This window comes from Melospiza melodia, chromosome 4 (genome assembly GCF_035770615.1).
Source record: "Melospiza melodia melodia isolate bMelMel2 chromosome 4, bMelMel2.pri, whole genome shotgun sequence".
In the NCBI taxonomy this organism is placed as follows: Eukaryota; Metazoa; Chordata; class Aves; order Passeriformes; family Passerellidae; genus Melospiza; species Melospiza melodia.
The window spans coordinates 85,343,820-85,361,902 of NC_086197.1; the positions used below are offsets into that span (position 1 = coordinate 85,343,820).

General features: G+C 42.6%; 1 protein-coding gene across 1 annotated transcript; it reads left to right on the forward strand.

The window, feature by feature from the left end:
- The first annotated feature begins 497 nt into the window (after positions 1-497).
- PIM3 (Pim-3 proto-oncogene, serine/threonine kinase) lies at positions 498-5,471 on the forward strand. Its single transcript, XM_063155433.1, has 6 exons — positions 498-983; positions 1,311-1,420; positions 1,566-1,616; positions 1,909-2,272; positions 3,541-3,717; positions 3,874-5,471. Exons 1-6 carry the CDS (start codon positions 902-904, stop codon positions 4,056-4,058), a joined length of 969 nt encoding a protein of 322 aa, XP_063011503.1. The 5' UTR covers positions 498-901; the 3' UTR covers positions 4,059-5,471.
- Positions 5,472-18,083: the final 12,612 nt, after the last annotated feature.

Genomic DNA, 18,083 nt, shown 5'->3' on the forward strand with positions numbered 1-18,083 from the left:
TCCTCATTGGGCCGCACCGGGAGCCCTTTGAAAGGGCGCCCGACGATTGGCCGCGCGGCAGCGTTAACGCACACGGGAGAATCTCCCCCCCCCGCCTTTTTTTTTTTTTTTTTTTTTTTTTTTGCCGCTAATGTGTGATGCGTTCCTCTCAGACGATGTGTAACTCTGCGCGCCGGTTACTACAGATTAAGTAGTTCCCAGCCCCCCGCCCTCCCCGTGTCTGCCCGTGCGGTGGGGCGGGATAGGGCGCTGCAGTCACGGCCGCCGCCCCGCGGGGGCTCCGGCGCAGAGGGGAGGGGGCGGCGGGGACGGCGGGGAGAGGTGTTTCCCCCCCTCCCCCGCGGAGGGATATTCTCGGCGCTCTCGCCGCACTCTGCCCGCACCAAAATATTGGGAGTTAAGAGGCGGCTCGGCGGCGCCGCCGGCTCAGAAGCGCGCGGGCAGCTCGGCGGCGGCGCGGTCTGTCCTCCGCCCGCCACGGCTCCACTGCGGCGCCCAGCCCGCTCCTGCCACCGCGGCCCCCGCAGGGGCGGGCTCCACGCGCGGAGCCGAAGCCCCCGGGCTTGTCTGCCTCCGCGGAGAGCTATAGTTCTGCCTGTGCCTGCCTGCGCCCCGAGCGGCTTTCGCCGGGTGGAAGAAGAAACGCGGGAGCGGCGCGTTCGCTGATAGCGTTTCTCCGGAGGACTTTGTGCGACCGACACTTGGACTACTGCCGGCGGGGACGGACCCCCAAGGACTTCGTGGGTTCCCGCTCCCGGCCGAAGAAGGAGCCGCGCAGAAGCTTTCGGCGGCCCGCCGCCCTCCGCCGGCTCCGGAGAGAGGAGAGCCGCGCCGAGCCGAGAGGACGCCGGCGGAGCTGCCGCGGGGAACTAACTCGACGTTTTTCTCCCCTCCTCGGAAGATGTTGCTTTCCAAGTTCGGCTCGCTGGCGCACATCTGCAGCCCCAGCATGGACCACTTGCCGGTGAAGATCCTCCAGCCAGGTACGAGGCTGGGGTGTCCCTGCCAGCGCCGCGCCGGAGGGGCGCGGACCGGCCCTGCGTTACCGGGGCGTTGGGCTCGGCGTCTCGCAACTCACGGAGCTGCGTTTATATATTTTTTTAATTTTTTTTAACAGAAAAATATTTTTTTATAAAGCCTTGGTCGGAATCAGGGCAGCGCACACAGTATGGTTCTGCCAGGCAGAGCGTTTGTGGGCTTTTGTTTTTTTACATTATTTATTATTTTTATCATTATTACTGTTATTATTATTTTTCGGGTGCAGCGCGGTTGCGGACATTAACGCGGCATTTTCCCTCTTGTTTACGCAGTGAAAGTGGAGAAGGAGCCCTTTGATAAAGTCTACCAGGTGGGCTCCGTGCTGGGCAGCGGGGGCTTCGGTACCGTGTACGCAGGGAACAGGATCGCCGACGGGCTGCCGGTGAGGCGCGGGGCTCCCGGGCGGGGACAGCGGGCGGGAGCGTGGCGCGGGAAGCGGCGGGCGCGGCCGGCCCGGCCCTCGGCGGCGGGGCGCAGGCTGAGCCCGCCCCGCCGCTCACGGCGCCTCCGTTCTCCGCACTCCGCAGGTCGCCGTGAAGCATGTGGTGAAGGAGCGGGTGACCGAGTGGGGCACCATTGTAAGTACCCGGGGGGGCTCCGGGGGTGCCGCGGGGCTCCGCCGCGGCGAGGCCATTGTGTGGGCGGTGGGGCCCGCCCCGCTGGCGCGGCCTCTGCGTCGGGAGGGAATTTGGCGGGGGTTCGCCGCCGCAGCGCCGCGCCCGCCCCTCGGACTGCGGCAGCGGCAGAGGGGGCCCGCCGGCCGCGCCCTCCTCCCCGCCCTGCGCGCCCTCCCCGCCTCCCTCCCCTCAGCGCGGGGGTGCCCCGGGCCGCGCCACCCCCCTGCTAACCCGCGCCCCTTTTTCTGCCCAGAGCGGCATCATGGTGCCCCTGGAGATCGTCCTTCTCAAGAAGGTGGGCTCCGGCTTCAGAGGGGTCATCAAGCTGCTAGACTGGTACGAGCGGCCCGACGGGTACCTGATCATCATGGAGCGGCCCGAGCTGGTGAAGGACCTGTTCGACTTCATCACGGAGAAGGGTGCCCTGGACGAGGAGACGGCCCGCGGGTTCTTCCGGCAGGTGCTGGAGGCGGTGCGCCACTGCTACGGCTGCGGCGTGGTGCACCGGGACATCAAGGACGAGAACCTGCTGGTTGACCTCCGCACGGGCGAGCTGAAGCTCATTGATTTTGGCTCAGGGGCCCTCCTCAAGGATACAGTCTATACCGATTTCGACGGTACGTGCTTCCCACCCTTCCCGTGCCCTCCCCAGAGCTGCCGCTTAGCCCCCTTCCAGTGACCAGTCACAGCAAGCAGAGCCCCTGGTGCGGGGGTTCATATCAGGTCTATCGGTAATGGAAACCCGTGGACCCGAAGCCGCTTAGGGGTGTTCAGTTGCGTAGGAAAGAAGCGATTCCAGGCAGTGACGCAGCAGTTTATGTTTCCCTGTCTTGGAAAAAGCGGGGTTTTTTTCCTAGAGGGCGATCTGTTTACATGGAGGTTTTGCCAGTGTCGGATGTTTCCATGTGTGGATATGCAGTTTTTATATGCGGTGGTTTTTTTTAACTCGGAGTGGTGCCTCCCCCACTCCCGTTCTGCCAGTGTCCTGGAAATCCCGCATTGCAGATTTTAAAGCGATGGGGACAAATGCACTCCCTCGAAATGACTTGCCACAGTGGCTGGGGTCGATGCTTTAGAGGTGGGAAAGCTGAACACAAGCCAGCGTGTGACCAGGGGGAGCGTTTCCCCCAGTCCTTGGAGTAGCCCTGATGTAACGCCGGGGTCCCGCTCCCCCCGCCCCAGCTGCCGCGCTCACATCTGTTTGTTGTGAAACCCGAAGCCCTGCCGCACGTGACCCTCGCATCACGAATTCCCCGTTTTGTTTGGTATCCAAGGAGCCCTCGGACACTGGAGGGAGGGAGGAGGAGAAGGGGGGCGAGTTGGGAAAAGCTGCCGCATAGAAGCCCCGGGGGGAGGCCTTAAAAACACAGAAATCGTAAGCGGCCCTATTTTGTTTACTGCCTGTGGAATTGGATAAAGCAGATTAGCCCCGTGTAATGCGGGCAGACCTGAGTTTCACCTTCTTGTCGCCCTCTCCTCCTCCCTGCCAGCCCCCTTTGTCCTTTTGTGTCTATTTTTGGTGTGATGCTGCAGACGCCACGTGGTCAGTGAAAGGGAGCTTGCCTCAGTAAACAGTCAGCTGATGGGGCTGTGTTATTCCTTGCAACAAAATAGAACAACTGGATGGGCCAAGTCTGTTGATGGTGTAACCCTGCAGATGACCTGAAATTACACTGCTAATGGCTTTGGCTTGTGAAAAATTTAAAGCTGTTTAGTTTTCTAGGTTTGGTGTTGATTTTTTTGTGGGGTTTTTTTTTTTGGTTTTTTTGAAATTCCTAAACGTCAAGTTTTTGAATTTAACATAGCTCTGCCAGAAGGAGCTGAATAATGGGGAAACACTTTAAACCTTTAACTCTAATTGTGTTGTGTTTTTTTTTTCTTTCAGGAACGAGAGTATACAGCCCTCCAGAGTGGATCAGATACCACAGATACCATGGGCGGTCAGCAACAGTATGGTCCCTGGGAGTGCTGTTATATGATATGGTTTGTGGAGACATCCCTTTTGAGCAAGATGAAGAAATCTTGAGGGGGCGATTATACTTCAGGAGAAGAATTTCACCTGGTAAGTTCTGCAGAAGTCCATTTGGTTTTTTTGTTTTGGGTTTTTTTTTTTTTAATGGTCTTGTACTCATGAGCTTGTGTGGGTGGATTTTTGTTACTGAGGATTGTCATTTTTTTTACTTTTTTAGTCTAATATGGCTTTCTTTTTTTTTTACAGAATGTCAACAGCTGATCAAATGGTGCCTTTCACTGAGGCCTTCAGACAGACCAACACTTGAGCAGATTTTTGACCATCAATGGATGCACAAATCTGAAGTAGTGAAGTCTGAGGACTGTGACATAAGGCTACGGACCCTTGATACTGATGTATCTAGCACAAGTTCAAGTAATGAGAGTCTGTGAATTACTAAGGACCTCGCACTGGGAGGGGGAGCTTCAAGCAGAAAGACCACAGTGCTGCTGCCAATACATAGGAGGGGCTAGAAAAATGCATTCATTATTCTGTAGTTGAATCTTTGTCTGAGGGACTTGATTTTGTTTTCCCCCTTTGCTGGTTTCTGCTTTGGAATGAGAGATTTCCTTTGGAAACGCTGATGTTTGGGAGTTGCAGGCCAGTACTTAGTCAAAGACTGACCTTATTAAGAAAGCAGTGACCTCTTGAATACATGGTAAACTTTTTTGCTCTCATAGAGCCTGGACTAGATTTTATTTGCTTTTGAGTGCCTTTTTGAAAGCTGCTTCAGTGGGACTTTCTTTTTTGAGCTGTCTATGTCCAAAGAAGATCCAGTTCATTATAGGAATTTGCTCCCTTTAGACTCAGTGCTGGGGGAAGCAGCTCCTATGATGCATTGGAGAACCTGTTCGGTGATTGAATGAAGTAGTCCCATCCACTGGTGATGGAATACTTGAACACAGACATTTCACTCCTGCCCCCTGCCCTTTACAAATCCAACCCACCTCTGCTGCTCAAAATATTTCCTATAGCCTGCACAGAAATATGAACAGGTATATCGGCTTCTTTATCAGAAACATTTATTCATGTTTCCTTTTATCATCTCTACCATTGGGCATGAGAAGCCCCTTTCTCAACTCCCCCCAGCCTTTTGTCACCCTGCGAGTCTTAAAGTATGTATGGGCATGTTGAATGCACAATCAATGCAATATTCAAGGACTTCTACTTTTTTTTTTTTTTCCATACCTGTATAATGTGTTTATGTAAACTTGGTTTTTCCCGTGTACTATACAGTTATTTATTGTTTGGATTTTAGAAGACCTCCCACAGTTTTCAACTGTGGCTATTTATTTGGTTAATTTATTTGGTTAGAGTTATTCAACACTGTGCTTTCCCCTCCTTCTCCCCATGGGAATTCTAGTGGTTTGCCCATGGCACTTTTTTTTCTGCATTCCTGTCAACTTTTGGTTACAAAAAAATAAAAATAAAAAAAATTTCTGACCTTATCAGTTTTTTGTTGGAAGATGGGAAATTGTTGTACAAAGTCTAATTTAAGGGAAATAGAATGACTTTTTAAAGTTAGTCAGTATGCCTTTTGTCTGGTATTATTGTACCAGAAGTGTAAAGTAATGCTGTTTGGAAGGGTTTTAAATTATTGACATTGTACAGTCTCCGTGCATTGGCTCTGGAAGGTAGAGTGGCAGAGTCATAAACCTTAATTTATTTTAATAGCTGTGTTTCTGTGATCTGGTTGCATTTATGCAGCTTGGATTTGGATTTTTTTCTTCTGTTTAACGGTGTGAAATGTATGGAGATCATATTTTTTATACAGGTATTTCAATTAAACTTTTTTGTATATAACAGTTCTGTGTTTGTGTACTTACTTTTACCTGCATTGTTACTTGTGATGAGCTAGGAAACACACTCTGTTACCATCTCAACCCTTGTTAGAGGCCTGCAGCAGCTGAGCCAGAGTTAGGAGAAGGTCTATGCCATTAAGCAGTGACCATTGTGAAAGAATTAAGCAATCCCTCCCCTGAGCTCTATCTGCTCCTCAATCACTGCGTTTGATGCTGGACTGAGGAAGGAGTACAATACAACAGCACTAATGGCCTACATAAAAGGGAATTGGCCCTGTAATTGTGGGACTTTTACCTCTGTAAACACTGAATATCAGTGTACTTGTCCTTAAGTATAACAAGGAAGGGGTTCTGTAGCTGCTGGTGGTTACTGTTTTCACAGTTGATATGTTTACTTTCCATTACATTCAGTTTCCTTCTTCCCACTTACACCTTCCTTCTCGGGCTGGGTGAGGACTTCTGGTAAAGGGACTGCATTCTTGGGGATCAGGGTGATTGTTTGCCTTCAACTCCTAGATTATCAAAGACGGGTGTGTCTGTCACTTGATGGAGTATGATACAGTGGAGCATGTGCCATTCTCACCTACAGCAGAGGACAAGAGAAATGTCCTCAGCGTTTATCTTCACATCTTGGGAGTCAAGTCCTGCAGATTAACGATTTCATCCTCGTTTCTCTGCAGCCGGAGACTTACCTGACTTGGTCTTGTTGCGGGGGCGGTAGTGATTACAAGGTTTAACTACTGCAGAGGGATCTACGAGGTATATTTAAGGATGTGTTCAGTCATTAAAGGAGCTTTGTAGTTGTCGCAGTAAAGGGCTAGGCTTAGAATCTTAGTTTCATGTTATTTCTCTTTCTGGGGATCTTTCTGCCAGCTCATCTGCTATTATTTTGGTTCCCTGTGGGTAATAGCTCACTGGCATCACATCAAGCTCCTGATGCTAACTAGTTTAGACTCAAAATGCCAATAAATAGCCGGAGGTAAATCTGAAGAAAAAAAGACCATTTTTAGTCTGTGACTTTTTCTGATGACACAGAGGGAAGGTGTGTAGCCTTTTCTTGGCCATAAAAAGGAAGGTCACATTAATCTAGTTGGGGAAAAAAGTCCTAACCACACTTCTGTCTATCAATTTATTTTCTATGTTTTCTGATTTTGTTCCTTTTTTATTTTAGACTTGTTCATCCAGTTTTTAATGAAAATCTGTATAAATGCTAAACCTAGTCCCTGAAAAACTCAGTTCCCTATTGTTGGAACTCTTCACTGAAATGAAAGATTGCTTAGAAAAAAATCACAGTGTCATATGAGAAGAACACTCAAAGTGAATGTTTAGAGTTTTGCTTTGGAATGAGAAATTCCTTTTGCTTAAGAAGGGAGGATTCAGGTATGCTACAGGAGAGATGATCCCAGCACCTAGTGCACTTCTTTAGGGAAACATGTTTCTAACCGCAAGAGGTCCCTGGAGAAATTCCAGTAGCTGACAGTAATTAACATCTTCCACTCCAGTGACTTCACATGTTCACAGCTGTTCAGAGGGACGGCAGCAGGGCTGTGTGGGTGAGCTTCAAAGGGCTACCAGAAAAGCGATTCTAAAAACACATTTGTAAAGCTATTGTTGATTGCTGAGCCGGGGACTTTCAACATTTCCACAAGAGCTGATTCCTTAGCTTCACTGAGAATCAGGGTTGAAACGCTCTGTTTTGAAACATAAAAACTAGGTTTTCACCTTTTGCTACTGAGGCAAAATGCATTAAAAGGATAAAGGTCAAAAGGACACGGGCACGAGTGCTGACTCCCCTCTGGGATTAGCTCAACATAAAAGGTGCACTTTCAGTGCTGCACAGGCAGCTTTGCTTGTGAAACTCCCCTGCACGCTAATATAAGACATGTGGCTGAAACACCATATTCTGAAACTAATGATTTGTAAAAATAGCTTTTCATTACAGCTGAAAGTTGGAAAATGATGTGTTAATACAGTTCCATTAGCTGAGTGTTTCTGCCAAAATGAGCAAGTCAGTGACAGCTCTTGGTTTCTCCTGTGCTTGTATCTGATATTAATACCATTAAATGTTATTTCTTTGGGATCCTCCTCTTCATACTCTCTCCCCACCACCTTGGTTTTCCACAGCACAAAGCTTGAAAAATAAAATTCAGCAGGTCATTCAAAACACTATAGTTTAAATCAGGGCCTGTTTTAACCTTGAAAAATTGATTTAACAATACTCATACCTATGCATGTATGCATGCTACTGGCTTCATAACAGATATTTAAAATAAATTCTAGTACTGAAATATCTTTAACAATGTAATATTTTGTGTAATTCATATCCTGAGTAAAGCTCATTTCCCTCAGTGCATAAGCATACACTGTGTTCTTTTTTTTTTTCTCTCTTTTTGTTAACTGAGCTTATATTTACTGAAGCAGCTGAATAAGAGCCCTTTGAAAATAACTATCAAAAGATGTAAGGAAGATAGACGAGGGTGTGTTCCCACCAAACACTTATGGTTCTCAGTGGTTTAGTGACCTCTGTTGGTGAAATTAAAGTACATGTTCCAAAAATGATTATGCATAAATTGGGGAGATTTTAAAGCACTGCTGGTTGATATTTTTAGATATGAGTGAGTGAGTATGGCTGATACTTAATTATCCCATAATGCTTGAAGGGATATTTCACTCAAAGTGAAAAATTTTAAATTGTTACAAATGCAAAAATCTCAATAAAAATGGGGAGAGGGGATTATGTATTCAAAAGGTTGTCAAATCTGTATCTGATGTTACAGTGCTAACCTGCCTGGTGTGCCCCAGTCACCTACATGACTCTTGGCATGAACATTTGCTGCCATATGAGCCCTCATTCTTCCACTTCATTTCAGCAACCATGAGAGTCACTTGTCTTCTGGCATGCAGATGGGCAATAATTCTCAGCAGTGTAACAACAGAATGTTGTGGCCCTATCAGCCTCATGTTAGTGGAATTTTTTCTACTAACAGCAGTGATGCCACAATTTGTAGCAGAGGTCAAGATGGCAGCGTTTTAGTTTCATTGCAATACAGTTTTTGATACTGCCCCAAAATTTTCTCTGCTTGTAAATTTGCAATTACTGAGTTTCATGTGATTTAAAAATTTAATTTGTTTTTGCCTACAGCATTTCTTCAGGTAGCTGATTTGCCAGAGACGTATTAAGCTTTGATTATATTGCAGAACTGCTGAACAAAGTGATAAGGAGGCCACAAATCCATGCAACTAAAAATTAATTTTCATCTGAATAAGAGAAGATTCCTAATTATTTTCAGAGAAAGTTTGTCTCATAACTGGTGAATTCATGTTATCAATAAAAAATGGGTCCACATAGACATACTAGCTCTTTTTTTTGATGAAGAGAAGTGACTAGAGAACTCCAGAGCTGAGGTGTAACTCAAGGCAAAATGCATCCATTAAATTCTTGCAGATATTTTGTTAGCTTGGAATTCCACCCCTTTTCTTCCAATAAATTTAAAAGGTATTCAATCTTTCTGTCCTTTACTGCTCGTAATTATTATTTGTAATACAGCCTGGCACACTCAAGTTTTAAGAAACATTAAGTGGTTTGCCATACTCTGATAAAATCGGCATTTTTATATCTCAGATGCTGGGATTTCCTTTTCCTTAAAATGCTGTGAAGGAAATTACTTGCCTGCGGAAACATTCTGCTTACATAATAATATAAATTCAATATAGGTCTCAGATTAGCTGTGTTTAAGCTCTAATTAATATGGTCTTAGTAAGAACGTTATCTATTATGGCTAATACTCTGCTAATTGACACAAACCATTATGTAAAAAGCTGCTTATACTAGTCCACTAAGAGAATTAGTGAGATGCATACTTTGACTTGCACTGTTTCTCAGGTAAGTCTGTGTTAAACATCCAAATTAGAATTAAGTCATAGTCAGAAAAGTGACTTGTGGATCAATATGATTCTTTGTTTACTATTATTGACTCAGCAGTCACTGTAAGTCTCCAATTAGGAGTACAGAAAGATTACAGAAAATTATACTGACAATTGAAGTATTTTGGTATTTTGCTCAATTATGTACAGAGTCTTGAAGAAAGTGTTTTATTATTTTATGAATAATTGTCTGTGTAATAGCTAGGTGGATTTTTTTTTGTCTGTAGGTTAGTGTTACTGAAAAAAAAAGCTCTTTTGTAGAAATAAAAAAAAACGTTTTGCTTGAGAAATTTACTCTGGTAATTATGAATGGACTGGTTTCAGGGTTGAAGTTTCTCTCTCCCCTTTTCTGCTTCCTTTCTTTTAGGACAGGAAAGTATAAGCATCAAATATCAGTCTATTTGAATTAAAATATATAAATATGTTATAAAATATTGGAGTGATGATTCTCCATAATTTATTTCTTTTCCAGAATGTTCCAAGCCTAATATAGTCATGAAAGGGAAAAGTCTCTTTCAAGATCATCCTATGGAAAGATGTCCATTACCTGTGGGGAAATACTCCTGTGTTCAAGACTCCATGCAAAGATTTTGGGGTGAACAGAGGGGAAGGGAAGAGGAGGGTAGTTAGTTAGTTAGTTAGTTAGTTAGTTAGTTAGTTAGTTAGTTAGTTAGTTAGTTAGTTAGTTAGTTAGTTAGTTAGTTAGTTTGTTTGTTTGTTTGTTTGTTTGTTTGTTTGTTTATAATGTCTAAGTAATATCTAAATCCTTAAAATATTAAGATTTACCCGCACAGAAAAATGTAAGAGATCACTGCTTTGCAGAGGGAAATTTGTCTATTGTCTGGCCAGATATAAATGAATAAAAAACAGGAAGGCAGATTAAGTTGTGGTAAGGAAGAGTTTTATATATGTAAGGTTAGCTGAACACCAAAGTAAGCAGACTGTGTAGTATAGCAAAGCAAATCAATATTTTTAGAAACGCACATTTTTCAGAAATCATCTAGAAGATACAGCTATTTTAAAATTACCTTGAATTTCTTCAGCCTAATGATCGTGAATTACAAAGACAAATTTCAGTCACAACATTCATCTGCTTCTCGAAACAGTACAAAATTTATTGACAGTGCTGGCTTTGCTACTGGCAAAACCAAAACTTTTAAATGCAGATTTGACCTAATCAATAGTCAATAGTGGTGACAGATTTTCTCGTGATGGTGAGGCTATGGGGCCACTGACCTTTTCTCATAGCCAGCGTCAGCTAAATTGTTCCTCCCAATATCCTTTCCTTTTTACTGGTGCATTGGTATTGAGATCAATAAACTGATCTCTCTGATAGCAACCCAGCACAAGTGAGGGAATATGCACAACCTCTTGGGTCTGGGATGTGATGGAAGAGAGCTGGTACTGCTGAAGAAAGAAAATGTGTAATAATAAAATTTTCTCTAGTCAGTCTTCATCGAGCATACCCCCTAATTTCTATTTGACAACTTCTGCAACAAGGAATTAGTAAAGAACATGACAAATCTTGCTATTTTTAACCTCACATGCAAATTATTTTAAGTGGCTTTTCTTCAAATCAGATGTTGAGCATTTGTTTGTGAGGCATCAAGTACTGATGAAGTGAAAGAACTAAGGTCACTCAGAATCCTACACAGGTCAAAACTTAATTCATGACCATATTTATATATCTCAACAGTATGCCCTACTTTTTAACCAGCTTCACAGGTACATTTGCAAATGAGAAAATACATTAAACATTTCAGAATTGTTAATCAATGATGATGCTTTATAGCTATTAATGAAGAAAATATATGTGGCAGTAAGAAAAAGTAATGCAAATGAGTTATCATAATTTCATTTATTGTTTTATCTCAAGCTCTATGATTTTCCTATTTCTCTGCCATTTTGAGTCTCCTCAGCAGGCATGAGCTCTCTAGAATATTTTTATCAATATTCACAGTTTAATATGTAGGATTCCAATGTACTTAACTTCTGCAACTGATCTTGAAAATCTTGGTTAGTCCCTATCTAAACCATGATTTTTGAGTGCATTTTAAAGATGCACTGTTCCTAGTTTAGTGCTTGTTGTGGTGAAGCACTCAAGTAGCTCTCATAGCTGAGGTTCACTATTTCCCCTGACAACTCCTAGCCAAAATACTTTTGGTGGTATAAGACCCAATTCTGCAGTTCTTGTCCAAAAATTCCAATCATTTCAAGAGAGGTTATGTCTGTGTGATGACTACAGAGATATCCCTTAACTTGTGAAAAAAGAGTGTCTGCCCTAGAGAGAAAATAAATAAGAAAACCTGAAGTTGTAAAGGAAACCTTCCTGCAATGCTGAAAAGCAGTAGAAAAAGGAGAAAGCCCTTCTGTCTTTCAGAAGTCATAGCTGCACCTCTCTGTAAGACAACAAATGTTATTTGGAAAGCAGGGGCAAGGTAACTTGAAAGAAAAGCAGAGCATAAAAATTATCTCAAAACCTGAGTCCTTGATGGCATTTTTGTTAATACCACAAAGAAGGCAGTTAGTTACTCACGCTTGAAATTAGCTCAGTTGGTTAGATCATGCTAACAAACACCAGTTCTTTTTCCCCATGTAACTGCCTGTTGGTGTGAAAAAGGGTTCATAACAATGTTGATCATAATTTGTACCTCTCTTTTCCTCTGCTGAACAGACTTTCTATGTCACCAACTAGTGTCACAATCCAACTCCTTTTATGGCCTGTGACAAACTCCTTCTGATACAGGTGATGAGAGCAACATGGGTGAGTCACAGCTTCAGAAAAAATAATACATACTTTCATATTCTTTACTAAGTTACCTCCTTATTATTTAGTATTATTTTAAAACTGTCATCATGGCAAAAACTGCACTGGTGCCAGTGGTTCTTTTCACCCAGATAGTTTTCAGAATCCTTTAGAGACTTCATTCACTGATTATATATATATATGATGGCAACTTTTGTTTACATCTCAGTGCCATCTTATAACTTTCTTAATTCCAGAACAAAGTAATATAGTTGACAACACTGAATATTTAGCCAGCTTATTAACTGACATGAAATTATTTATTCTTTCTGACCAATTTTTGTTTTCTTATGCTGAATTTCTTTGATGGAAATTTCAAATTACACAAGCTCATTTATATGGCTATCTATATATATATTTCAAACTCTTACAGTAGGTTTTCTATAATGAGCAGATTAATTAGTTCAGTTGAAGCTCACTGACAACTGAGCACCAGAAATGGTGGTCATCAAGGCAATATTAAAAAGTCATAAAGAATCCCTGGACAACACAAGAGTATCAGAAGTGCACATTTAAGTTCTCCCAGATCTTGCAGGTGGCCAGTACAAGCCTTGTGTGGCACTGGTGACAAACTGGAATGGAAGATTCTTCAAGAAGCATAGTGATAAGGCATCAAATGACCTGGTGCTGGTTTTCTGCAGGGAAAGATTACCATGCCCAGAGGGCATATGTTTGTTCTCCAGTACTGTACTTCTGCACTCCAGCTGCTAAAATTGAATATAATTGATTGCCAATTGGTTCTAGACCTGGGAAAAAATACAAACATTTGTGTTGAAATGAAAGTATCTTGACATATCTAGATGAACATTTACAATGCTGTTAACTGACTCAAGTTAATGCAATCAACTCAGAGGAGCAAAACACTCCAGAATCACAGATGTCAATTAAGAAATTGTCTAATCAAACTTTCTGCAAGTACATTTTCCCAGGTAAGTTTTTGAACTAACACTTCTTTGAGAACTATAGATAATAAAAAGTCGTTCATTTTCTCTTTTGTCACTAGTTTTATATAAAGTCTGTTTGGGAACATTTGTTGGAGTGCCTGTTACCCCAATTTAGCTGGAACAGTTTCAGTTTTCAACTGAAATCCTGGTCTGGGTAGGTAGATCAGTAGTTACATCCTGATGTCTGGTTCTTATGCATATTTCCATGTAGATTTGCCTTAGAAGGTGATTTGCTTATTTAAAGAGCAATATGGGGTATGAAAGGGGTATGTAAATATATGCTTTGCAACTGCAGTAGTGGCCATTTTAAATAGGTAAATGTCATTTCAAAAATCACATAGTGAAGAAAAGTTGCAATGGCATCTTTGTCTGAATACAGCTGCTCACTGATTACCTAAAACTATGGAGCAGCTACTTGCAACAGATTTACCCTGCACATGCATTTCAGTCTAACCATCTCAAAAACTGACTGGTGTATGTTGTACAGATTTTGACCACAGGCTGGCCTGCATATGCCACTGTAATTTATACAGTTGATTACCTTCCACTTTCTCAAGGATATTAACTGGCATGAACCTTCATTTTTTTCATTTCCAGTAATTAATTCCCTGTAGAGAGTGACTGAAAATGCTAAACAAAAGCTTTTAATCAGAAATTATTAGAGTTGTCTTGTCAACCGTCTGCTAATCACGGTGCATTTTTGTATAAGGAGTGAAAATTGTATTAAACCTTATACTTAATTAAAACATATTGTCTCCATAGCAGATTGGAAAGTACTGTCATCTGTTTAGACTTGCACCCTAAGATTCATTAAGGGTTAGTTTCCTGCAATATGCAGGCATTTAGAAATTCATTTTACTGGGCACTGAATGAAGGTACAAAGGGTGAGGGTTGTAGCACACGCAAGAATTCTTTTGTTGAAGGTCTTCCAAACCACCCCAGTAATGCAGACTGACAATGTAGTGAAAGAATACTAATGAAACTGAATGGGATTAAAACTAGAAAGTGAAGAATAATGAGGGAAAAAAAATTGCCTTGCAGATTTTGGGATTCATTGTGGCAGTCCGGTCTTGTGAATTACATGGGCACTAGAATTTTGTACAGTCATTCCTGTTTGAATCTTTATTATATAAATAAAAAAAAAAGAAGTGATTTTTTGAAAATTTGCCATTTCTGTGGAAGTGACTACAGCAGCTTGTTGAAAGCTAAGGAGACCTGAATGCTCTGGTGTAAAATAATCCTCTAAAGATTCAGAAGGAAAAATATGGGAAAATGACGATGACCTGAAGGGTGGCTGTGGTGAGCTGGGGGTCGGTCTCTTTCTCCGGGCAACAACAGACAGAACAAGAGGACACAGCCTCAAGCTGTGCCAAGGGAGATACAGGCTAGAATTAAGGAGGAAATATTTTACAGAAAGAGTGGTCAAATACTGGAATCATCTGCCCAGGGAGGTGGTAGAGTCACCAGCCCTTGAAGAGTTTTAAAAAAGACTGGATGTGGCACTTGGTGCCATGATCTAGTTGAGGTGTTAGAACATGGGTTGGACTCAATGATCTTAAAGGTCTCTTCCAACCTAGAATTTCTTTGATTCTGTGATTCTGTGATTACTGTTTATTATTACAGTGGGGTGCAAAGACTTGCAAAACGTTGCTTGTTTTCAATGTCTTTTTAATACATCAGCATTCTGCTACATCATCATTGTGTAGGAACATGTAAGAGGTGAATATCTTATTACTGTTTTCTGGGAAGAATTTAATATCAGTCCCAAGTTCTTGCCAGAGTGTGGTAGACGCTGCTCTGTTCATCAAGATGACTGAACTGCAGACAGTCATTTGGCCAAAACTGGTATTAAGTGTTGGCTTGTAAAACCAATCTTATCACTGTGTCAGCTGCTTGTTGTGTTTTGTAGAATCTCACTGTTATCCAGCTTGACAAGTTTGCTCTGTTCCTGCCTGTTCCTTGCCCCAGGGATCATCTTTAGCTACCTGGATTTCTTATCTCTTCACTACTCTTTACCATTTTCACACCACACCCTTTGGTTTCATAGATCTCTTGACTATCTCTTGGTTACTCTGTCTCTTGCCTCCAGCCCCAGCTTCAGGGATTTGCCAGCAGCTTTCATGTCCCAGGTGTATTGCTGCTGTGAAGACTTTAGAAGCATTCCCTGGGAACATATGGTCAGATGCAGCAGTAACAAGTGCAGTACCTCACTGAGAGCCAGATGCAGACATGGATAAAAAGCCATTAATGTTTTATATTACTCCTATTTATCATTAGCAGCCATTGATTAAGTAAGTAATATGACTGATCTCAGGCAATAAATGCAGCTTTGCTCTGAAGCACTTGCAGTCCAGAAAGACAAACAGCATGTAAACTGTAAGGGGAAAGGGATGAATATATATTTTTTGAAACAATACCATCTATTTTTACTGGCCCTCTGCCTGGCCATTATTAACTCACAGAACTTTGTAGGCATCCAAGTTGGATCTTCCTGCTGTTACTGGAAAATTTTTCTTGGCTCAGGTATGGAAATAATTTCCTTTCAAACTCAACACTATGTTGTTACAATATCCATTTTGATAATCTAATGGTCAAATGTGATGATTGTCTCTTGGAGCACCTCACAGGGACACTATTGTTGTGTGATAGGGATCTTACATCTGGGAACAGCCTTGCTTAGGGCTTCCCAAATCTATCCCTTACAAGGCCATGTGACAGATATGTGCAAGGCTCCATGCCTTGTTTGAAACTCCTTGACACAGTCATGCAACTTCTGACTCTTTGCACTGCTGTGGCATGACCCTGACACTGCAAATATTCTTCTGTATTATGCAAGGGTTTCACTACAGAAGGAGGATTATGTGAGGTCATGGCTAGAGTCTGATCCTGCCTCAGTCCCAGATGTACAAGCAGAAAACTGTTGAGTGGATTAATATGTAAGTGGCTTTTAGAGGCAACTGCCCTCTTATCTGACATTGCTGGGTGAACAGATGCTAGATGTTGCTAGATATTGCTAGGTGTTGCTGGATGGTCCCAGTCTGTTCAACAACCATCTGCATTAACTTATACTATAACCTTGGACAAGAGCAGCCAATGGGACCAGCCCACCTTTGTCACACACGTGGGCTTATTTTTACCTCTTTAGGCATGTACACATTACTCTATTTTTATCCCTTGACAGCATCCCTTGATAGCTAATCTCATCTCATCTTCATTGACCAAAAAAAAAAAAATCTAGTCAGAGGAACCATATCACTTCTAACAGGAAACTGTACAGGCCACAGTTGATCTGCTACAACAGAAGACACAAAAAAGCAGAAAACACTGATAAAAGTAGGTGTGTAATGTAGGTCTTTCTTTCAAGCTACACAAGTGGACTTCCTGGGCAGAATGGAGCTGCTGGAGGAGATCTTTCACTGCCTAACTTAATCTTTCCAGCTTCATTTCATGAGTACTCTAGTATCACAAGTAGCAAAATCTCATCTACCATGAACATCGGTGCCTATGAAGCCTACATGCCCCTGTTGGAGCAAAGGGTTAAAGAGTCATTCAAATATCTTATAAAAACTATTACTGCTGATAAATATGAATTCTGTGGGGTTTTTGCCTATAACTGTCTTGTTAAAATGAAAATTAAGCCATACCATATTGTCAGGTTTCCCCTCCATCTCCTTACCCATTGCTATTCTCACTCTTACCAGTTGGTAAGAGTGAAACCTGCTTTGCTTTGCCAGCAGTTATCTTGCTAAGCTGGAGAGAAAGAAAGAGTCTCAGGTCTTGATTATCTTGACTTTGGAAATTAATGTTGCCATCAAGTGAAGTGTGAACCTAATGAAAGCAAACTTGACTTTCAGAAAAATCAATGAGCTGGAGGCAAGTATTTACATCCTTATGGACTGAAATCAGGCAAGTTCAGGGAATGTAGGAATAACTATTTGTTGTATATAACAGGAGCACTTCAGTGCAAGAGTCTTCCCAGACGTGCTTTGGATCACCTCTAAAGGGCTTGGGAAGGCCTGTGGAATGGCAATTAGAAAACTGACAAGTGGGCAGATGCAAAAGCAAACTAAAAGGAAGATATCTGCTTTAACTCTGTTAACTGCATGAGCTGTTGGGGCTGGGGGAGACCTAAAGTCTGATTAGAACATTTCTGCTCTGTGACATTTCAAAAGAAAGATTATATCTGCCTCTGCTCCCCAAAGAAAGGAAAGAGTGACCAAGGGCAGAAAAGCTCAGAAGGTGAGTGGGAACCAAATGATCTCGTGCTGCTGGTGGCAATAGTGGACACAGGGTGAGGAACATTGACGTGGACACAGTGCAGAAGAATGATGTCTCGGAAAAGTCCATTCATCATGGGTTTAAGGATCAGTACTGCAAAGATTTTAAGCTCTAATAGCTCATAATATCACTATCTAAAGTTCTGTCTAGACTTGGGAGACCAAGGACAGATTGTCCTAGATTAGACTGGTTTCAGGGAGATTAGATAAAGTCCTTCGATTTTTTTTTTTCTTTTACTTGTGATATTAACGAAATAGGGCTCTTGGGATATCATTAGATCAGTTAGCACCTGCTCAGGTGCAAATGTGAAGACATATGGAAGTAAAGTACTTTGACCTTAGCAACATCAACAAACTGTATTTTTCTCAAAAGGATTCAGTACGTGCTAAACTGTCAAGGCCAGAGATCTCTTCATCCTGAGTGCTTAGGGGTAAATGATTTTGTTAACTTAGATTTCATTTCCATCGCTGGATCTTGAGCCTTTCCAGACAGTTAAGCAAAGCTCCAACAGGTGAAAATGAGAGGGAGGAGGTTCCAGTAACTCAATCTTCTCTCCAGCACCTTGGGCAGTCAAAATTTTAAGGCAACTAAAGTACTTTTGTACTACTGCAGGGCATCTAGTCAGTCTGGAAGAAATCAACACTTCAAGAGAACTTCTTCAGT